This window comes from Vidua chalybeata, chromosome 1 (assembly GCF_026979565.1).
Source record: "Vidua chalybeata isolate OUT-0048 chromosome 1, bVidCha1 merged haplotype, whole genome shotgun sequence".
Classification (NCBI taxonomy): domain Eukaryota; kingdom Metazoa; phylum Chordata; class Aves; order Passeriformes; family Viduidae; genus Vidua; species Vidua chalybeata.
In genome coordinates, this window is record NC_071530.1 from 143873082 (window position 1) to 143897468 (window position 24387).

At 35.6% G+C, this 24387-nt stretch overlaps 1 protein-coding gene across 3 annotated transcripts in view; it reads right to left on the bottom strand.

Annotated features, from left to right (window-relative positions):
• Positions 1-24387, bottom strand: part of ASAP1 (ArfGAP with SH3 domain, ankyrin repeat and PH domain 1) — a 125697-nt gene that overhangs the window by 56457 nt on the left and 44853 nt on the right. For all 3 annotated transcript variants that reach the window (XM_053936113.1, XM_053936095.1, XM_053936103.1), the window contains exons 3-7: positions 13655-13727; positions 4696-4841; positions 1169-1243; positions 779-828; positions 306-435 (exon numbers count right to left, since the gene is read on the bottom strand). In XM_053936113.1, coding sequence (XP_053792088.1) covers positions 306-435; positions 779-828; positions 1169-1243; positions 4696-4841; positions 13655-13727 — 474 coding nt within the window. The remainder of the gene's footprint in view (positions 1-305; positions 436-778; positions 829-1168; positions 1244-4695; positions 4842-13654; positions 13728-24387) is intronic.

Sequence of the window (24387 nt, forward strand, 5' to 3'; positions counted from 1 at the left end):
AAAATATTGCTAAACTATAAACCTGATAAAATAAAAAATATTTCCACATTGTATTTTCAGCCCAAGAACCTTCCCACAATAATTTAAAAACAAGGAAAAGGAATAAAACAAAAAGAAGCCAAGTTTTGTACAAGAGTTGCTAATATAATTATCTTTATATTGCTGGACTGTGTCACACTAAAACAATTTCCTCCCTCCACCCCCATTAAACAACAAAGAAGATTTCACCACCTTCAAGAAAGACCCACAAAGTCTGTTAATAACAAGTTCTGGTGTTGCAATTAAAACTGAAATTTGTTTCTTACTTCACACATCTGTAGCTGAAATAGCCGCCTCTCCTTCTCCATTTCCTCTGCTATCTCAGCTCCTGTTATCTCAGTTCTTATCATCCCGTGCTGCTTTGCATGTTCTCTCTTCTCCTTTTCAATCTTTGTGCTGAAATTTTAATTAGAAAACATTTTAGAGAATTCCTTCCACTAAAATGTGCTCTAGCATTATTTAGGGAAAAAGTAAAAATTAAGACATATCAAAGAAGACATTCTGAAGATTAGCTTCTCTACCAAAGCCTGTATATTTTAAGTGTCCAGAAGCTATTGAGCCATGAAATTGCCCTTCCTTCAATTCTGTTCTTTAGATTGTGTGTTACTTGGGGAAAACAATAAATAATTATATCTTAATAATAACAATACTAATAATGCAAATAATACTGCTAATAATAATTCATTTAAAAAATCCCAACACCACAAAAAACAAAGCCAAGTGGGAGACAAATACTTACAATTTGGTTTCATAATCTTTCCAGGCTTTGTCAAAAGGCTTTTTGAGGTCCTTAGGAAACAGAAAATTGTCTTAGAATATTTTTAAACTTTTTCTTTGTAGTTATCATGTAATAAATAGCAACAAAAATACTATTTCCTTCAAAACTTCTCAGAAAGAGTTGGAAAAAAATATTGGGTTTGAATCTTGTAAAGTATTGCTTTCCTGTGCACACTAAACCAGCAATTTACAATGAAATTGTCAAGATTTCATTGCAGTCATGCCAATTTTGTACTTTGTACTAAATACAGATTATTAATAAATGCCAACATAAGAAATACTCTCATGAGTGAAAGGAAAAGAGTCACTAGACAGATGAACATGAAACAAAAAATTAGTTTGCAACACTTACCCCTTTAACACCTTTTAAGTCTCCTTTTAAGAGAGAATCCAAAGTGAAAATAACATTGTGGCTTAAACCCTGGAGCTGAAAACAAAAACATTATATTCAAAAGGATTTATTATGATCTTATCAAACTACTGCCAACAACTCTTTGAACTTCACTAATCAAGTTGCAACCACCTCACATTTCTAAGTTCATAGTAAATTCAAGTCTGGGAAGAATTAATAAACATTTACTTGCATGAGACATACAAACATTATAACTAACATTTACTTCAGGTGACAAACACAGAATTTTACAACTAGCATGTAAGCAAAGTTCTGAAAGCACTTCAAGGCAATATTCATCCTCATGAAGCAAACATTTGGGTACACATTTGGCTACAGCCTCCTGAGTAAGAAGGACCTGCTGTGCCACAGGCAGGGAACACACAAAGCACGTGTTAACTCAACCATGAACAGAAGGAGCAAACAGAGGCACCAGCTCTTTGAAAATTCCCCCCTTTTTGGGAACACTGCTCCTTTCCTTGTCCATTGTGTAAATCTGACATCCCCTTAAACTCTCATGAGTTTAAATTTCACCCCACTAAATTCATGCCTGTTTGATTATCAACAAGAATATCAAAACAACCACTCAAACAGGTCCAGTGTTCCACTCAAACTCCTCATATATTCTAAAGACACTGTAGCCTTTTTTTTCCTTTTTCTAGGTGTATCCATTAAGAAGGAGCAACTCAAGCCATTAATTTTTGGCTTGAAACGACTGAACAGTAGCCAGTGAGTATGTCAGCTATAGAAAAAACAAAAAAAACAAAGCTAAATAGCAGTGTATTACTCCAATACAGTAAGGATTTGTAATCATTTATTACATCACTGAAGACTTGATAAAACAGAAGCCCAAATGAACAGGAAACAATCTGATAAAGCAAAATAGTCTCACATATAGAACAAAATAAAGGGAAAAAACCCTTTAACACATGGAAACACATATGAGAATTTAGTGAGGGCTGTGAACAAAAGATAATTTGCCTGCAAAGATTAGCTGAAGACATTTCCAGGAAAGAGAGGTAGAGAAAAACAGGCTTTAAACACTTGGAAAAAGGCAAGAATCATGGAAATTTTCAAAAGAACTAATCTGCAACTGCTACAAATGTTCTGCCAAAACCTCGTCTAGATCAATGTAAAGATATTGATACATTCATTTTCATATACACAGGTCTTTATACACTTTTTAAATGCACTATTATAATGAATTACTGCATAAAGAATGAAACCTGGAATGGCCAAGGATGTAGAAGTAAAAAAACAGAGAAACTGAATCTGGTGGGACACTCAAGAGTTTGCTAAAAGCATAGACCAGGGTTGGCAATGGCCAATCCCAGTGTTTTACCTTTATAAAACCTTACTGAAGGGTCATTGTGTGTCCTTCTTATAAGATAATCTTAATAACAATGATTCAACAACTTAACAATTATATTCATAAATTTTAAGTTTCAGACATTATGTTTAATGATAACATCAACAGTTAATAGTAAAAACTGCACAGCCACTTATTTAACCTTGTTAAAATGATTAATGGATGTGCTTTTATTCTTGCCCTTGTATGCTGAGCAATAATTTCAAAATTATGCTTTCCAAAAGTTGTGTATGTAATAAAAGTTATTATGCTTTTACTTCATAGTAATTGAATATCACTCTAAAAGTAGTCACTCCATAACTGACGAAGAAGAAAGTTATTTTGTACCCTCCTTCTCATGAAATACCCATATTATCACAATTCCTATGAAAATTTTAAAGAATCATAATTGAAGTTCAAAGATGGAACAAATGGATCCAAATATGTGAAGCATTTTTTTCATTGTCTACTGCGTAGCTCCAGCCCTTATTCGTCTTTATGTCTTTGAAGACCATTCATTATTTTATTGTACCTTTATTAAGTAAGGCATCAACAATCTGTTCTAGGTAAAAGAAAGAAAAAAAAACCCTAAACCAATTATCCTGCCATTCATCTTAATAACTCCTGGCATTTTTCCAATTAATTTTATCAACATAAGGCACAGCACCTACTTTGGGGCTTTTCCAGTGACATAACAAGAGTCCTTCTCTCAACTGCTTTTTCAGTGGACCTCAACTTCTATTTTGATATAAACATCTTTTTTTCTTTCACTGTAATCTTATTAAACAGACTGATGCTTAAGAACAACAAAGCAGAATTTTCTATCTCAGGGAGAAAAAATAAGAAGAAAATGGTTTTAAATGCTGAGGCAATTGTAAAATAGGTTTGTTGTCTATGTGAGACTGCTGAATGAAGTAAATTAGTGAACACCCTATTTTGAATCCTGTCAACAAGAATTTGGGTAGATAATGCTTCATAATCTAGCTGAAATAGTATAATGTTGTTTTGAATAAGTGTGGCTTCTTAAATCAAAAGTGGTTTTTTCCACTTGAATAGCACCATTTTAAATAAATAAATCCTGAACATCTTTGCTAGTTGAAATAAGTTTAAAATTTCTGTGGATGCCCTGCTAGGAATGACATAGTCCAGAAAGCTTCCAAAACCTTGAGTTCTAGTCCCAAACTGTCCTTAAACTGCACTTTAATTCATAGTTTAAAATACTTACTTTTAATTGTGTGCTAAATTTAAATTAAAGGTCAAATTAATCTAGAATGACAGAAGTCTCTACAGAGGAAAGTACAAGACTCAGTTTTGGGCAACTGTCAAAGCCAGGGAACTTTGCTACAGTGACCTTTGGTGTTATCTACAGCAGTTACAGTTGTTTTGGGGACTAGAGGAAGACAAGTCTGTTAATATCACTTGTACTTCACACACCAAAAAAGCTTGGAAATTTGCCCAACTGTAAGAAAAATGTAAAACTGAAGCTATGACTTTCTGAATATAATAGCTACAAAGCCCATGAAAAATGATTTCACAAGAAATGTGGCTTCATTACTTTCAGTGTTCAAAGATATTTGCTATGACTGTAGTTTTGTTATGCAGCTTTCAGAAATAAAAGGCCTAAGGCAAACTTAAACTGAGACAAACCTTTAAACCACCTTCAAAAACCTGGCATTTAAGCAAGGGATGCTTTATATATCACAGGGAGAGTGGAACATTCACGCCATTTAAACGTGCTCAAATTGTTATTTTTTCTCCAAAAAGTGAATGTTTCTCCTTTTGTGGTAAAACAAAACAGCCATAACTAATGATATTTTATTTTTAATAAGAAAGACTTCAAGTTAAGGGATGATTTAAAATTAAGGTCCATGAGGTATATATCACCATCAATCACTTGTGAATGATGACTCAAGGGATGTCTCAACATTTATATTTACCTTCTTAACTGCCATTTAACAATCAAACACAGAGTGTGTCATAACACCCTTTAGAGATCCTCTCTGAAGAGACTGTTGATTTTGTTTTGGAAAAAAACTGAAAGCATATTAAAAATTATCCTTAGTCATTGTGATCATGCTGTTCTTGTATTATACTTTATTTTGAAACAAGTTAAAAGCTAAGAAAGTTTGAAACTCCTCACCAGGTTCTTCAACAGGGTTGATAATTCTTTAGTAAGTGTGGAAAATTTTACAAAAGCTGTGCCAAGATCTGGATTATCCCGACTTAAAAAATTACTTCCGAATTTATCTAGTACTTGTGCATAGTTTTCTTCATTTTGAACATGATCTGCAAAGAAAAATCAAAAATCAGGTTTTTTGTAGCCAGTCAATTATAATTTTAAGCTTATTACAACTTAATAACTAACTAATAAATAGTACTTTGAGAAAAGCAACAAGTCAACACATTTACTGAAAATTATTTTAAAATTAAAAGGAACTATTTAGCAATAATCATATATATGCTTTTTAAATCAGCAAGCTGAAATTTATAATACAGAGATGAAGAAAACTCTGTAGCTATTGACAGAGTAATAAGATCAATACATCAGTGAAACCATATAAGATTGTTTTGTAAACAACATTGCAATTTTTAGCTGCCCACTACAGGAACTTTCACGCATACACAAACTTTTCTTTTGAAATGTTAGACATTTTTACAGAACAAAAAAGTCAAAAGTATCAGACATAAAAGTAAGGAGACCAAGTCTGAATCTGACTTTAAGTTCAAAAAAAGAAACATCTTACAAAGGTTCCCTTTTTGCCTGTTTTGTACACTGAGTTATCCCAGATAATAGAATGTGTATTGGCATGCATCCAAAGACTCTTTCCAATGTATTTAATAGCAAACTGCACATAGAGAGAGGTCAGAACCAAGACAATGTAGCTGAAGCTAGTGAAAGTGGGAAAAATCCCTGACTCAATAATGAATTAGAAACTGTTGTATCTGAAATGTCTTTCCTGCTTCTATTTAATTTCCTTTCTGGCATGTGTTTGCATAATTTTTGTTACTTCCATTTTAGTATCTTTAAATAGAAAATTTACCTCTACAGCCCTTTGGGAAAAGCTTTATCACCGTTATCTCTCTTAGAGGATATTATTAGTATTAATTAAATCAATATTTCAGTTTAATGAATTGCCTAGGCTTACTGTGTGGGCTTTTTTCTGCAAACTACAAACACAAAACCACAGAGCTACAGCACAAGTTCTGTGCAATGAAAGGGAGGAAGGGAAAAAGAGAATAGCTGCCAGGAGGTACCATGGAATTTTCCCCCAAATTCTCCAAGATTTTTTTTTATTCAAGTTATGATATTGCCTGAGAGCATCTGAATTACAAGATATGACTCAAAAGATAGAAGAAAAGGAAAAAAAAGACATAAGTTTCAAACAATTTCTCATGAATAATGTCTCATGAATAATGTCTCACAATGCACAAATGTATTTGGACTTTAACAAACAGCTGGTGAAGAGTTAAACACTTAACTCTTAAGAGTTAAACTCTTAACTCTCTTATTGCAGATACTCAAACAGTGCACCAAAGCTCTAACAAAAAAATGTCAAAACCTGTTAAAAAAAGAGTACAGTCCTTATTTACCAATACCAAGCCCCAAAGCTCACACATCACACCAGTCACATTCTAGAAATCAAACATTAATACTGAGGTTTTCAAGAGGCCAAGTATTTAATCATATGCTAATACAGAGTTGTAATTCAAGCCATATGTTTTCTTAAAAAACTGTTCCAAAAGCATACAGTTTTAATCAAGTAACTTAGCACTGAACTCAAGGAAACCACTACATAACAATAAAACATGCATTTTGTTTTGATGTAAAAGCTTTTGCACAAATATACACAGAAGACTTTATCTGTGAAGGAGCTTTAGCTTAAATCCTGAGTGAGTAAAGCTCAAGCATAACATATCCAGCTGTGCTGAAGGAAAAGGAAGGAGAATGGAAGGTTAGAAAGAGCCCTGCTAGATCATAGAATCCCTGTCCTTGCTTTTTCCACCACAGTATTTCCCAGCATTTTGATTTTAAGCACTATGGTGTTTCATGGCGTATTTTTAAAAAATATTTCATAAGGAGAGTGAAAAAGAGCTGAAGAAGTTTGTTTCCTTTATCTGTAGAAGGGCAAAATAAATTCCCAGTCAGAAAGAGGAAGCAGGAAATAGATCATTGTTCTAGAACAATATAGAGGAAATTCTCAAGAATCCCAGACTACAAATCACCTAAATCTAGAAATTAAGTTTTGATGGTGAAGTAAAAGGAATGCTCCTGTATTTACTTCTGTAATTGCCACACAAAGGCACACAAAATGCAAATACTCTGTAAGAATAAGAAATTTTCAATTTCTACACAAGTATCAATGTAAATCTTGCAAAAGGAGATTAAATATTTTCTTTTGAAGAGGTAAGGCACTTCCCTACTTGACCATAAATGCACATAGCTGAAAAATTAAATCTGCAATGTAGCCTACGCTAAAATGTGGAATGTGAAACCTGACATGTTTAGAGCAAAGAGCATTCTTTAATCTCACTGTAGGTGCCTCATACACTCAGAAAATACTTCTTAGTGTCCTAACAGAACGTCCTTTGCATACAGAAAGCTGTAATAGGCACGACAATATTTAGTTCCTTAGATACAAGGCCTCATACAAGACTTTAATAACCCTAAGAGTGAGACAGGATCACAGCAGAGTGGCAGCAGTACATACAGGGAATAAGATTTATCTTCCAGAACTGAATCATGTCTTTTCAATATGGTAAGCAATGCTCAGCACTGTGATGAAAATAGAACTTCCCCAGCCAAACATCCTGCTCCTTCAGCAGCTCCCTGAGGCGTGCCAGAATCATAGAAAACTGAGGAAGGGCTCTGCACCCACCGATGAACGCAGCTCCCTTCAAAGGGGCCTGACACATCATTCCCTTCCCAGTGGGACCTGGCAAGGCCACCAGCACCTGAGCCCATGCTGAGAACGCCACCAGAGTGTGGCAGATGTGATACAGAGCAGCATTCTGGTCTGGATACAGCAGTGGCATTTTCTGAGCTGAAGCTGTGTATCTCCTCCACAACCCACACCTTTAACTCTGCGCAACGTTCAGCACAGAATTTACCTTTGGCTTGAGAAAACCCTCACAGCTCCCAGTGCACAATAATGCTGTGGCATCCCTTATGTCTGAGCTCTAACATGTATTTTGAGGAAATGTTAAGAGGAAATAACAGGAATGCCTCTGGATATGCAGATCCAAGCAGCTTAGGAAGGAGTGGCAGCCATGGCAGCTTTGCAGCAGCCCTTTGCTGCACAGCAGCTCTTCCAGAAGCAGGGAGCACAGAGCTCTGAAGGACTCCCAGAGCTGAATCCCACCTTGCACTGCATTCCTAGGCAGCCACCTGCAGTTGTCCATGCCTAAGGTGACCCTATGGGAAACTTTTCTCAGAATGAACAGAAAATACCTAAATGAGACTCCCAGAATTTGTACTCTTTAACTAGAACCCACAGCATTCATTAAATACTATGTTTATTTCCTACTCAAAAATTATCAGAATTTTAGCATATGCCTCTGAGCCTGGTGAGATTTCTGGCTACTTGTGCATATTAAGTGAGGGTACAGAAGTACAAGTACTGTGGTGAGAGATTAAAGAATAGCCTTTCTTTGCTGGACCTATAAAACACATCACTGAAATTAAAGGTTTAAAATTGCCTTCCTCTACAACACTTTTGTTCAAATATATTATCCTGAAAACACTGAAGAACACAAGGACAAAAAAATTAAATACTTTACACAAGAAAAACACTACTTTTGTCATTGATTATGCCCAAACAAACCCGAAGAATGTCTAAATTAATGAGAATTAATTCTGCATATGTGGTTAAGTTAACAAAAATAAAAATCATATTTCAGAATTTTGATCAATTTTAAACTATTTTTAAGTTTCTTCTAAAACAGCTTTGTTCCATGGATAGCCAGATGAAAAATAACCAAGGTCAGAGCCAAGATGCATTTATGAATGAAAGATGACTCAGAAAGGCTTTAGAAAAACCAGAAAGCTGGAAAGGTTAAAAAGGATGGCAGAAATTATTTGAAATAAAAAAACACCCTTTCTCATTTCATTCTTCACAAAGCTGAAATATAATGAAAAAATAATAGAAAAAAAAATTATTTGACCACCATACAATTGTCTGAACTTGATAACAATAATGCCTTCTGGAATGAGATTGTTCAAGGGAAAAGTAATAAAAGCCTTTTTCCATATTTCAGAGCAAGAAACATCCCACTGAATCTGCAAGGTTTTCTAGATCAAGTAGTACAAGAGCATTGAGAGATAACCCAGCCCAAAAAAGTTAATTACTTCTTTTTGCATCTCTGTTCATCACTGACATGCTTGAAGAAGTTCTTATGGAAGAATTTTCTTTATCCTCTGCTTCAGAGGATTTATACCAAATCTAACAGTCGAGGTCTTAAAATCTGGTAACATGAGCAATGGCAAGTTGCTTAGAGCCATGTACAAAAGAATAAAATAGGCAAACTGCACAGTTGCAAGGTGAAGCCTCTTATTTATACCAGCCTTAACACTACAGGAACAAAGAAAAGCAAATATAACAGCTATTTTTAGTGAGCTCCAGAGAGAACTGAAAATTCAAGTATGCACCAGCAGCAATATTGCTTATATATTCCCCAGGCTATTTGTAGGAACTACAGTGCAGAACAGAATTGGTGGACATGTGGATGAATACAAAATGCTCAACAAGAAAGGTTTTATGTAAGAAAATTTTACATCAAAAAACTCCCACCTCCAGGACATTAACAAGCACACAGGGAAAGGAAGTCCACATTAAATTATTGATTTTCCAAGAAGTTCCCTCGCTCACAAAAACACTGAAAGGAACTAAGCAGACAAAGATGGATGAGCCTCACAAGGAGGAAAGGCCAGCCAAAAAAATATGTGGAAGAAAGGAAAGAAAGAAATGTTAATTTTCGCACCAGAGAGAGGTCACCAGTGAACCAGAAGTCTCTACATACACCCACTAATTGTGCAGTCTACAGCAAGAGGCTCCCACCAGGGCAGTTCCCAGGTTAGAGGAATCTCATGTTTAATGGCCAATGCATGGATGTGTGCACTAGAGGCAGCGCAGCACATGAGGGAAAACACTCCTAACTTGAAGGAATTTATTGCATTACTAGACATTACAAGGAAAGGTTCTGGAGTTGTATCACCTTGACATTCAGTACCAAGCAAAACAAAGCTGCACAACAGAAATTATGAAGAAACACAGTATGCAATAAAGAAATATCAAAATATTGCCATAGTGGACTTAAACCCTTAATATTGTGTGCAGTTCCTGTCCCTGTTGCTCAAAATTCACTCTTCCTCTTCTGTATTTTAGATAAGGAAGTATATGCTTCCATTTTGGAAAAAGAAAGAGAAAGTGAGTATGATTAAATGTGATGGTTTCTGTAAAAAAATAAAAAAAAGAAAAAAAAAGGAACAACAAAAAAAACCCTCAAAATGCCCTAGAGCTGCTGAGTTCAAAAGATATATAAGTTTCACATTATTACTGTGAGTAATAATAGAAACAACTCAAACCTATTTTAAAGGGATAGAACGGTCCACAGAACAAAGTTTGGATTCACCCACTAAAAACTCCTCTGACTCTACTCTAGCAAGCTTTGGCATTTCAAAGTCTCTTACAAACTTTCATGCCCAGAACATGCAGAGTTCCCTCAATTTCATATCATATGAGTCATTTTGGTGTGTTTGAGGCCAATGCTGTGAGACATGGGCAGGGACACTCTCCTTCTCAAGTGACTTAAGATCTGAAGAAATGCACTGGAAAACTTTGCACAGGAGAATTTAACTAGATTGATGCAAGAGTGAATGATAAAGATTTACATTAATTCAAATTCCTTGGACAAAATAAGTTGCAGAAGCCGATTAAGAAGTATCAAACATCACAGTATCATTTCTGAATCATGGTAATTCCTGGCCTTCATGTCAGTGTGAGCTGAGAAAGTGCTAAACAAAGTACTTAAAATACACTCCATCTTTGAACCATTTTTCTTCTTCCTCAAGCATCTGCTGTTGAACACTGTGGGAGACCATTTGGACTGCTGAGCCATCTCAGTACCTTTGGTCTTGTATGGATTTTATGTTTTTATTTCTCCATTGTGTAAACTCTTTTGATTATATTTGGGAGTTATCCCAGGGAAATAATGAAAAAGAGCTATTGAAAAATCTACAGCAAAAATAATTGTGCCTCTACTGCTGTAACAATTCAATCCAAATATTAGAGGAAAGGAAGTCAGAACAGATTCTCCATTAAGTTCAGCACCCCTGCCATAAGAAGGGGTCCTGGGTACAGATCATGCCAGAAGAGAGCAAGCCAGACAGGGAGCAAGTGGTGAAAAGGAAGTGTCTATTTGTGTGTCTCACTGGATTCCATAAACAGTCCTTTCTTATGCAACACTTTCAAAAATAAAAATAGGGAATGGACATTTCTAAGAGTTTTCTATACTCTTGTATTGGTATGTTTTCATTTCCACAGGAGTAGCTCTAACTGTAAATATGACAAATGGGTGAGGGAAGTACAGGAAGAGCAGAAAGTATTTGGGTGATGTTAAAGCTCTTTGTAACAGACCAGAGACCCTTGTGGTTGATAATTCAGCACTGAAGAGGAACAAACCAACACACCACAAGGTTCAGCCTTCCTGAAGAATTCTGCAGTGAGATACTGCAGTGTCACTATTCACTGTGTCACTGTCACTATTCAAAAGTTACTCAGGAAAGAAAACAAAAAAAAAAAAAAAAAAAAAAAAAAAAACAAACAACCGCCCCCCAAAAAAAAAAACAAAAAACCCCCCCCCAAAAAAACACCTCAAAAAAAAAAGACCCAAACTAACCAAAAACAAACAACAAACAAATCTTCCAAAAAATAAAACCTCCAAAGAAACAAAAAAAAACCCCACCAAATAAATAATTAAAAAAAAAAAAAAAACAAAAACAAAAAAACGAAGAAACAAAAAAACGAACCCTCAAAGAAGCAAAAAACACCCAAAAACCCAAAACCACTACAACCCAAAAAAACCTAGCTATGGCTTTTGGTAGAGTATGAATTGAATAACTATTTATCACCAGTTCAGCTGGAGTTCTCAAAGGAGATTATAAAGCACGGTAGTACTAAAAAACCTTCTCCTACTCTAGTAAATTAAATATGGTCTTAACTTTTAGCAAGCAATTAAATTTGTAAAACAAAATTCCAATTTTGAGTTCTCAAAATGTTGTTAGAAACTCTCTTTTGAAATATAAAAATAGCCACATAATACTTTCTTGAACTGATAAACACCAATTCCTTTTACAGCTGTTTCTGGAATACTTTACTTAAATATCAACGAAATCCATTTTCATCACTGAAGCACAAGAATATAGCTGGTTCAGCAATTTTCCTTGTACAAACAGACAAAATGAGCTTGAGTTTTGATTCACTTCACATTTATTTTTATAAGGTTTCACATGTTTAACATGTTTTTGGTCTTGGCTTTACTAATCCCAGTTTATCAGTCACTGCATGAACTGCCTCCTGCACACAGCTTTTCATTGTAGCAGAGCCTATGACAGCAGCATTCTGAAGAGGGAGCCAGAGGATTATGCATAAAGCTTTCTTGAGCCAAAAGAATTTCTACTAACTTGTAACTTTGAAACAAGGCTTGATAAAAAAAAAAAAAAGTTATAAAGAAAATTAGAAATCAGCTACCTATCTCTGCTCCTTTTTAAGTGCAAAGCACCCAACCAAAGCCATTAATTCACCTTCTACTACTTTTATTCAATGCAACTAATTCATCATATAGTACTGCCTTACTTACAGGCCTTGACAACAATATTATTTTTATCACAAGATTTAAATGATAGCTATTTATATTATAGTTTCAAAACAGGCTGAAATACCTTTAACATGTTCTGCACTTTTCATCAGTTTTGAAACTTAGTTTTCACAGCTCTGTTTAAGCAAGTCTCTCAAATAGAAAAGCTTATTGGAGCATCTGAATACTTCTAAAAGCATAAAACTAAATACACTTGTATAAAATACTATTCTCACTTTATATCAGGCTTCACAGTCTACTGGGAAACATTTACCAACAACTGAAATTACAGCTAATTAAAGCATGGTGCTAGCAAACCAACCAGTGATTGGCAAATGAGAATAGCTAATCTCCAAGATATTAAAAATTCCAGACACTTCCATAAACACAGAAACTAAGAGCACTCAAAAGTAGCTCTGTATATGGAAAATATTTGCTAAACTGATTATTATTATTGTTAGGAAATTGGAACTGGGATTTTCTAAAATCATGTATTTACAGCCAGAAGATTATTGGCAAGTGCGTAGCTATGTTACCCTATCTGCCTTTGGCACAGTTTTTAGAACTTTAGAGAAGAAGAGGTAGAAGCATTAGAGTTGTGGCATTTTTAAAACTAAATCTGTATATTGATGTGTTTGATCACCATTTGTTACTGCACTCAAACTGATTATCCATTCATATTCTAACCAAATAACCTCCCATCAAAGTAACTACTATAGTCCCAGTAAAACATCAACAGTGTCTTCAAGCAAGCAAAACAATTATATAACTATACTATTTTAGGCAAGAAGGGAAATACATAATTTTGATTTTAGGTAAGAAGAGAAACACATTATGAAGGGAGAGCACATGTTGACAAAACAAACCCAGATATTTCTTTTTATTTACTTTTTAACCAAGTTTTAAATCTTATTTCACTTATAAGTGCTTTCTAAAAATTCAGTTGAGAACATTTTTTATCATTTTTCTAGTTAAAGGTAAATGCTTGAAATATTATGACAGCAGGAAAATTTATCCATGGGATTCTCCTGGAGGCCATTGAGAAGGAATATGAGGGTAAAATAACTGGAGAGCATATTAATCTGATGTATAATCAGAAGAAAATAAAGAAAATTCTTAAATGCAAGCAACTCCTAAACAGATATGCATTTCTTATGCTATATATTTCAATAGGATGAATTGCAAGACATCTCAAACTCGAAATTAAATGCTATGGTTCCTGTGTAAAACTGAAAACAATGTCTTACCTTGCCCCGAACTATATATTGCTTTCACAGATTTTTTCACCTTCTGTAGTGCAGTTCTGTCTTGATCCAATGCCTACAATAGCAAGAAGTAAACAAACTTTAAATATTTACTTCATTGATTGCCAGAACATACTTTAACAACTAAAAATAAACCCACAAAATAAGTAGTTTCACAGGCTGGAAAAAGCTTCAGGTACAACTGATTCAGCCTGTGGGAAGGTCTGGGGTCATTCAACTCCTTCAGGATGAATTAAAGAGCTGAACTAAAAATGCTCTGACAACAGAGTAGAACAGTACTGACAGCTCTAGAAGAAAAACACTTTAGTTTTGCAAAGGACAAAGAGTTTATTCAATTGCATTACATTTTGGAAAAAAAACCCAAAACAAGAAATAGCAGATGCTTCTACACTAGCCCTACATTTTCTACTACAACTAAATTGCTTGTTAACATCTGTGGTTCTCCCACAGTAATAGTGTTTATAGACACAGACCATCACACTAACCCCTTGCACCAAATTCTACAACATAACTCTAAAAGTACAGCAGATGAAAAGTAGTAAATCAAAATAAAGGAATAATATCTGATTTTGTGCAACATAATGTGACTGAAGGAATAACCATCATCATCATCAAATATGCATTTTCAAGATTACAGCTTTAAGAATTTCAAATTTTCTGCAATAGTTCCAAACTCTAGTATAAAGTGTTATTAAGCAATGATGAATTGAGGATTAGATTTCCAATCATACACAGAAATGTTTAAACAGCTTGCTATATTTTTTCCCCATTTAGATCACAGGCAATTTCCCATCACCTAGGTAATGCTAGATCAGTGTTTGCAGTATGGCAAGCAGTATGGCAGCGTTTGCCATATTATAGTCATTTTCAAATCACAGGAGATTAGAGAACTTGTACTCAGAACCACAGCAGCACAGCTGACCATGGGACCTGGTAGAGAATACATCATTCACACTGCAGAGATCCTTGCACAGCCCTGTTATCCAAAAAGTTTGAACTCTGGAGCTCTGAAGACTGGCAGAACAAAGCACAATGTCAGCTATTCCTACTTCACAGAGGGACATCACCAGCAACACTGAGTGAAAACACCCCATAAGCAGAGCTTTCACTGTCAAAACTGAGATGGTTTCGGCAGTGAAAGCCTTAGAAAACCTCACAGCACCTTCCAATATCTGGAAAACGGGGTCTGCAAGCCAGATGGAGAGGGACTTTTTACAAGGCCATAGAGTGATAGAAGAAGGGTGAATGGCCTGAAACTGAGAGTAGGTTGAAATTAGATATTAGGTGGAGATTCCTTACTGTGAGGGTCGTGAGGGACTGGCACAGGTTACCCAGAAAAGTTGTGGTTACTCCACCCCTAGAAGTGTTCAAGGCCAGGCTGGATGAGGCTTTGAGCAACCTGCTCTACTGGAAGGTGCCTCTGCCCATGGCAGGGGCGTAGGAACTAGATGATATTCAGTTTTCCTTCCAACCCACGCCATTCTATGATTCTGTAATTGAAGAATATTCCACTGGGCATTAAGAAGCTCCAGAAAACCACATCAGGAGCTCCAGGTCAACAATAGCATTAAGCACTGGAGACAGGTAAATGTGAGGGTTCTGCTCATCGCTAAGTTCCAAACACGGAGTGTTCCTGTGTGTGAACACTTACAGTAGGAATCCATACAGAGAGAAACCAATTAATATAGAATGGTTCTGTTTTGAGTAGCCCAATTTTAACCACACAAAATGTTATAGATGAACAATACGTGATAATCTGTAACAAAATAAAATAGAATGTTTCTGTTCCTTAACTGGAAACAACCATTTTCTCAAATCATACAACCACTCCTGTGGCAGCTAAAACTAGAACGTTTGGAACCACAAAAGCTGTAAAAATGCCTTCTGAGGCTATTTATCTCTAGGTTTTTTTCTCCATTTACAGCAGAACAATGGATTAAAACATTAAGTACTGCAAACATCATTACTTCTTTTGCTCCCCACTAAAATAGTGGATTTGACTTGACTTACATCTTGCCAGGAAAAGTTACCATTTTTAAATGTAATAAAATATTGGGAACTCAGTGTTCCTTTCCAAGACAGTGCACAGCAAGTGCTTCTCTTTGATTCCTCTGCAAATGCTGTCAAAAGCTTTTGCTCCTGCCTGCCTGCTACGACAAGCAGTTGCTATCATACATTTCTACTGAAGTTCTCCCCATCTTCAATGACCAGAAAAAAATAATGACTCACTTGTCTACTCAGAGTTTCAACACAGGATAAGAATTTGAAACCAATATTTTGAAAGAAAGACAATGGTTAACATTGATGAGATTGAGAGATAAAATATTGTGCTAAGGTCTAGTATTGAAGTAAATTGGACACTCAGGAGAAAGAAACAAATACAAAAACCCCAGGAAACTTTTTCCTGAAGTTATCAATCTAAAAGACTATGACAAGCAGACTAGAAAAATTTTCCAAATTGGATTTGATATTGAATTAGATGTAATCACTAATGTGAGAGCAGGAGGAAAGGGAACATTCATTATTTTAAAAGAGGAATCACTGAGTAAAGCAATATACAAAGATGACATCCACAGCCTGAAGGAGCCAATGATCTAAGTGAAAATGACATCACAGACCAATTTTGTATTTTTATATTTGCAAATACAATTTTTACATGAACTACTTCTTCATAGTCCAAAACTATAAATAAAACACACTTACATACCAAGTACACAAAACCTGTTATCGAGGGTTGCTTAGGTGCTTTTGGGTGTTGAGATTTTTTGGTTGCTTGTTTTTGTTTTGTTTATTTTATATAACTGGAGACTGCTTGTTTCCAAATATATTACATTTCTCTTAGATGTCTTTTCCTTATAATTTTTAGCTGCACTGTGTTGCAAAGGAATTAAGTTGCACTCAATGTTCAATTCAATTATTATTCCAGAGTAATATTACCTTCTCAGCATGTTGGACAGGAACAGCCTTGCTTTCCCTAGTTAGGTGAACACAAGCTTTTGCAGTATCCATTAATTTTCACTTTGAGTATTTTACTTTAACAGCCTATTGTAGAAGACACAAAATCTGATCTTCCATTAAAAGTGGCATACATTTATATTATTGAAAATTGCAGTGTCTTAGAGAGCCAAGGGCTTTCTGTGACAATCTCTGGGTATTCAGTGGCACTCCTTCCTACCTACTGAAGTCTTCCTTACCACCCCCCACTCCTGGCAAATGCTTCGTTCTTCATTTCCATGACACCATCTTGCAGGAGGCTTTTATAAGTTCCACAGAAGAACATTTTCTTACCCTCTCATGCATTTTGGAAAGATGAATCATTTAAAGGTACCTACACCACAGATTCACTACCTTATTAGCTGAACAAAGCTTTATTCTGGAAAATGCTCATTCTGGAGGCAAGCTCAAAATAAAGCAAAATCAGTTTTCACAAAAAAAAAAAAAAAAAAAAAAAAAAAAAAAAAAAAAAGGAGAACTGAAGGGGAAAAAATGAGAAAGAGCACCAAACAACTACCATATTTAATCTGCTTAAATAAAATGAAGCAAGGAATGCCCCTTGCTCCTCATTCTCAGGCTTTGTTGCAGTTTCAGGTTGCTGCATTCACTTATATTGAAGCTTATGCTCAAGAAGAAAATCTCCTGATTGTACAACATCAGCTCTTCTAACTAATCAGTGTGGAATTCCCCACGTAGTTACTCCAGATATAATTTCTCCTTTCTGCTAAAATATGGCTGCTTTGAACCTAGCCTGCCATTTCAAGCCACCAACCTGGTTCAAGTCTGCATTGCTGAAGAAAGTAGTGTCTCTGCTCCCTCACCCCAGAGCACTCCTGTAGGCTACACCATGACCCAGCTCAGGAGCTGCTGTGCTGCCAACAGTCCCATGAAAACTCCTTTTTAGCCCACCTTCCATTGGTGCAGTACACACTGACAGACATTTGCACTTAGAGCTACCATTTTACACTCAGAGAAGGCACCTTCTCCCTCCTAAGATGTGCATTCAGGTAGCTATTCATACCAGTGAATGGAAAATCTGTCCACCTGAAGATATAAAACCAAATTAATTTTGGGCTGGAGACAAGGTGAGTTCTCCCAATGGATCATTTCATTCATGCAGATCACTGCATAGCTGCACTTCTACCAGCCTGCCACAGTACACAGATCAGGGCCAGGTCAGAAGAGGTATATGCTGACATTCCCTAACCCACACCAATCCTCTCTGCTACACATTTTCCATTGCTGTTCACACTGACAGACACTGCTTTGCTTCTCCTCAACCCTCAAGAGCCTGATCTCTTCTCAGTGAAAGGTATTTTTATTCTGGGACCATGCTCCGTTTTAACAGTCTCTAAATTTTAAACCAGAAATTATACTACAGTACAGTGTGGAAAGTGGTAGATTCTGGTTTGCCATCTGTCTCTGAGGTGGTAAAAACTGGCAGGTTCACATTTAGATAAACCACTAATTGTTTTTTAAAACCTTGTATCTTTTTATTCTGTATAGATAGGTATATATTTATGGGCATGTATGTGCATAAAAAACTTACATTAGAGTGTATTAGCAAGTGCCCCTGCTCATGGCAGGGAGGTTGGAACTAGATGAACTCTAAGGTCCCTTGCAATCCAAACCATTCTGTGATTCTATATTTGTTCTGACGTGTTTGTACACAGAAGTCTACATACTATAAACGATACTTATGAATATTTGAGGTGCTTATTGCTAATATACATGAAAATCATGGTTTTAAAAACTCATAAACCTTTATTTCTCTATTAACACAAAACTACTGTCCAGAAACTAACCACAAAAGTGCTTTGCACACATATTAAATTTAGCTTTTCTAGAAATCAGCACCAAGCCAGAGGCACACATTTGCACAAAGGATGCTACTGCCCATTGAGCCCACTAGAGTACTAAAACATCAAAGGGAATGATCCTTTTGTGTACCTCTCAAACCTTTACAATTTGAAGAGGGGTAAAAAACCCACTAATTTGTTTCAGCCTAACAATAACAAAATAAAAAAGTGGCTCAAGATATCGACTATCACATTAATATGTCAGTATATATTATGGAATATTATTAATCCCCAAGTAGATTATTATCCAAAGGAGATGCATTTTCCAACTGGAACAAACCACTCATGCTTGTATCAGAGGAAGTTTAGAAATTCACACCATTTGTAGAAGGTTTGCCCTAAAAGATTCCATATCCTACCAGAACCTGCTCACAAAAATAATATACCAGAGAAGAAATATTTTAAACCATTACAACATTTTGCACAAGAAAAACCCATGACAAAACCTTGAATGCAATTATAGCACACACAATCTATGTACTCATCACAAAAACTCCTCCCTCCATATATTTTAAGAAATTATTTTTTATATTAAAAAAGTAATCTATGTGAAATATAAAAATATTTAAGGTTATACACACAAATGGGTGTAATGAATGCTTGGTAGTCATATGCCTGTATTGTCAGACACAAGAATAATTATTTCATGAAACACACATGGATGATTTATCAGCTTCAAGGGACTAAAAGTAGTAAATCTTTCACTTACCAATTTACACACTTCTCTAACCTTGGCACAGAAGTTACTGCTGGCTATACTATAAAACATGCTTGCCCTCTGCTCAAGTCCCATTTACAGGACCCATGGACTGAAGTAGAGTAATAGCACCTTACAAAGTTATGGCTGTGCAGCAGCAGTATCAGCTTTCCTCACAATAAAGTCCAGACTTTATTGGATATACAATAAACACAGACTAGACAGCTAGTAAGTTATTGCATGCCACTGAAATTGCAACTACACAAACCCCTATAATTGCCACAGTGAAATAGAACCAAAAGAGAAGATTAGCATCAAGTGTTGGTCTCCTGTAGTTCACTCACTCAGAAATGAGCAGGCTTCCAAACCCACTTAATTCTGAACACAGAAGTGATTCAAACCACCCTTTCTGTCCTTCCCTCTCCATTCAATTTATACTGTTCCTGCCAGTCACCAGAATGAAAATTGTTTCCAACTGTTGATCCCAGCACATGTCTACATGACAAAAATAGGGATATTCAAGTGTTAAGAGTTTTCTAGAGACCTCTTTGCGTAAAAGGTAGATATACAAAGGTCCAGCTTGAACTTGTTCTGAATTACTTAAGAAAACCCCAAAGGTTCCCAATGAGAAGAAGCAAACCAAAACAACACATCAACAAGCACTTATCACTGTAATAACTGATGCCATTATCATTTCATACACCATTTCCCAGCTGCTCCAAGAAGACCAATCAAATAACATTATTTTTAAAACCTTGTCTTTTATCTGAAGATGTCAAGCTTCAAGTGTTTTAAGCACAACCTAATGAAAAAAAGCATTCAGTGATCAAACTGAGTAAATACATTTTCCCAAAAGTATTTTTTCAGCTAATGTCAAAATTTAACATCAGTTGAACTTTCCTCACATCTGCTCTTAGCTACATGGTCTGATGCAATGCAACAGCCTCTCCAAACTCCACCTATGTGACAAAAATCACCAACCTCCAGTCGTGTAAAGGTCACAATAGATGAGCCAGCTCATTTGTGTGGGCTCTTAAAAGAACTACAAAAGTGTTAGCCACTTAATTATTCTCCAAGTATTACTCAAATGGAAGCACAGTCAATATTGCTTGTTAAAGCACAGTATTAGTAATTGTAATTTATTTGACAACTGGATCCTTCTTTGCAACCAGACTTTTACCCAGCAGCCTTTTCTGCAAGAGCAAGAATGTAGACACTAGTCAATATCTATCTATGATCACTTCTGCATAAAATGAAGTTAACATCACATTTTTTCTAATGACCATGGTGTGGATGTTGGATTTTGTGCACATTCTGACACACCTGGGAAAGCTTAACAATATTTTGGGCAATTTCTTCCTTTTAGTTCTCAGTTGAGTTACATCAATACTCCTGAATCTAACTTATTTTGTGCATAAGGTACATTTAGAGATATCTGAAAAATAAGCCAAGAGATTTGTTTCCAGGAATGTTGATGACATTGATCAGATTTATTCTCTAATTTTTGTTGTGTAGGAGATGCTGAAAAGCCCACAATTAGCGACAGCACTTGAAACCATCCAGTGACAGTTTCTCCCACAGACTCTAAACCAGTTTCACTGGGTAGAAACTAATCTTGGTGATAAATATCAGTGAATCAGAGGATGGTTTGGGTTGGAAAACATAATCTAGCTCCAAGGCACCTGACATGGGAAGGGATACCTTTCACTAGAGCAAGTTGCTCAAAGCCCCATCCAACCTGGCATTGAAACCTTCTAGGGATAGGGCATCCACAGCTTTTCTGGACACAATGGGGCATCCATAACTACTTAGTGACAATATTCTTATCTTAACACTGGCAATAACACACCTTGAGCTAGCTACAGCTGCTGGAACAGCTACATCCACTACATACAAACCCACTTTCTCAATCAGCAGTAGTGAAGCTGAATAGTGCAGAAACCTAGAACGGTAAAACCAGCGAAAACACCTTCCCAGTTTAAATGTCACTGCAGCACAACTTTACCTATTTCTTACCCCAGCTACTGAATAAACACATTAGCATGACTGCTGGGATAAAATACAGCTACAGCTCAGAAACAAGCACAGCCAGGTTCCCAGCTCCTGAAGATGCCACTGTCCCCGATTCCCAGGTTGCATACATGGCTTTTGCCAGCATTAAGGCTGCATAGCACTAGCAAGTGGCTGCAAGGAACATCACCCAAGAATCTGTCTACATCACAAATGCTTCTGTGTTTAAAAATAACAAGTGCTGCTGCACTCTACTTTTTAGTGAGTCATGGCATATCATCAGTCTTTCTTCCTGTGACTTGATTCTTCTTGTCCACATCAGCAATCTATTAAGTACGGTTTTAAAAGCACAAAGGGAATGATGCTAAACTAATAAAAGCCTATTCTCTCCCTGCATTCTTGCAAACCTTTCCTTATATTTTTTACAAAAGCCAGAGGAAATACATTGATTTGGGTGTGAGTACAGGCTACCAAATACTACCCTACAAAATTACTTTTTTTTTCCCCCAGCAAAATTTGTTGAAGTTTCTTGTCGTTTAAAACACCCAAGACATTACGAAGTGACATTTTCATTTAACAAAAATCTAACCTGAAAAGGTTATATGCAAGAGACATGCCTAAACACTAACAGACCCCAAAACAATAGAACAAGATTATTTATTTTTGAGAACAACCAAACAATAAACTCATCAGAAGACAGTGAATATTTGAGGCAAGGTCTTTCAAAAGGAAACAAAGTGAGGAGAAGATGACATACAAACAACATAAACACAACCACATTCAATAGATGTGCTAACAGATACAGGGTTATTAATAATGTAATTCTTAGCAACTTGAACTGGAAAAAAGTACAGAAGTCTCTATAAAATTGCTCCCCTCACTATACCAGACTGTAAATTTCACTAACAGTAGAGCTCTTCAGTTACACACCAGAGTTAAATACTACAAAATATTTTTGTCCCCTCTTGACTCTTTTCCTTCTTTTTCTGAAGCCACAAAATATTTTGTAGCAGGCTCTGCATTTAAGCTGTTATCCCAGTAACTCACAAGCATTTTCTACTCAGGGAGGGAAGATGCACTTGATCAGGATTAGTTATTCTTACTGGCAGCAAAACTCTTCAAATACTGTACACAGTTTCTGTGAATACTACAAAAGTCAAAAGTGACACTGAGGAATAAATGAAGTCTCTCCGTGGTGTTGCAGGCACACAGCACACTCACATCACATAGCTCCATAAACTCCAACCCTGAGTGGCATTGTTGGGACCTTCTACCAGCCATTACTACTACTATTAGAAATCCTCTTCAGAAAAAAAAAAAAAATGCCCTGGCTAAGGTAAGGGAACAGGCATGATCTCTTACTTGACAACACAACTCATGCTCCTTCTCCTCCTAACTCCTGAAGAAGTATTTAAATGCATACATTGATGGATGACTGCAATATTCCATTTCAGAATTATTCCATTCAGAGAAAAAAGTGAGTATATTAATGCATTGTTTCATGCAAAAAAAAAATTAAAAATTGTGTCTATTTTTTTCAGGCTGCAGTTTTCAAGGGTTTCATGAGGTTAATTAAAAAAAATAGGATTTCCAGTATAACACAGACCTTGAAGACTACTACAACATTATGGGACCCTGTTACAGCCCAGTTTTGTTTTGCTTATGGAGACTGCAATGATGGCAGACTTAGTGAGATTTCATCTTACATCATGTTAAACCTTCAACCACCACCACTTACGAAATTCAGAGCTACATTCACATAACCAGCTAAGAGAGTCTATCACCTTACAAGCAATCTTCATTACAGGGTATAACACAGAATGACACCATGGGATAATAACAGAAAGAAGAATAAAAACACATCTAGAACCAATCTATAAAATTAGCATACATTCAATTTTTGCTGTTTTTAAGGTAAATTTAAAAATGGAAATCAGAATTTTTTCTATATATAGTAGGAGTTGTGTTTTTAATCTAATTCTAATTCTGCTTAGCCTGTGACTAGAGCTTTACAAAATGCATAAGTGAGGGGATTGGAGACACCCCTTAAAAAGAAAAATAGACAAGAGTATAATTTAGATGTGAAGCACTAATTTTTTAATTTCCATGTCATATTCCTTAATATAAATATATTCTCTGGACATATATAATTTAGTGTGAAAATTATAGAAAAGGAAACACAATAATCACGATAGTCAAGTCCAGTATTTTAATAAAAGCCTTATCTCAAAGCTTCTATTTTCTTCTACATTGCCTTTCAATCAACATGCAAAAATAGCATAAATGCACAGTAGAAAATGAAGATGTATATCTCATCTTCATTGTGGTACAGAAAACCTACAGACCTCTAAAAGCTATATAGGCTGAAGAGTACTAAGCCACAGATATGTGTGTAACACATATGATTTAATTATATATATGTTTAATTACCAGAATAATTCTATATACAATTTAAAGCCAGAATAAAATCTGCTTCCTCAATATACAAGTAAAAAAAGTGAAATGAGAAAGGATATCAAAACTAAAGCAAAGATCTGTGTTTGTAGGGTTTGTTTTGGGGATGCTGGCACACATTATGACCACTTGCAAACTGGTTATGCATAGAAAAGAATTTCTGACTCATGTGCAAGTGTATAAGTGACAGCAATCAATCAAGGGTGCAAGAGATATTTTAACACCACTGAAATCCTACAGTGTAAAAATAACCTTAAATTACCCAAATTGTGTGTATGACCTGACAAAGTCATTGGGACAACACAGAATTTACAACTTTCCTTTCCATACCAAGGACACTTTAAATACAGTGCTGATTTTAAAGGTATTGTTTTAAAACCACAGTGAAATTTAGAAGAATTTGACAGCAATTTTCAGCATTTTAGAAAACATTATGAGTACTTTGCAAGCAAATTGCTACTTACTTCTCAGCAATTTTTAACCTAGTATTGTATTATTCAAAAATAGCCCCATGCTATTTCTCTTTTATTACTATATTAGAGAACAGATGCCCTTGGAGAATATTCTATACTTTTTTTTAATAATATCACGCTTCAGACATAATTCATAGCCAAGATCCTAAACATAGCTAAATTACACTAGCAACAATTTTCTTTAAAATACTCAGGCAAAAATCATTCACATTCCACAGATTCAAAAGC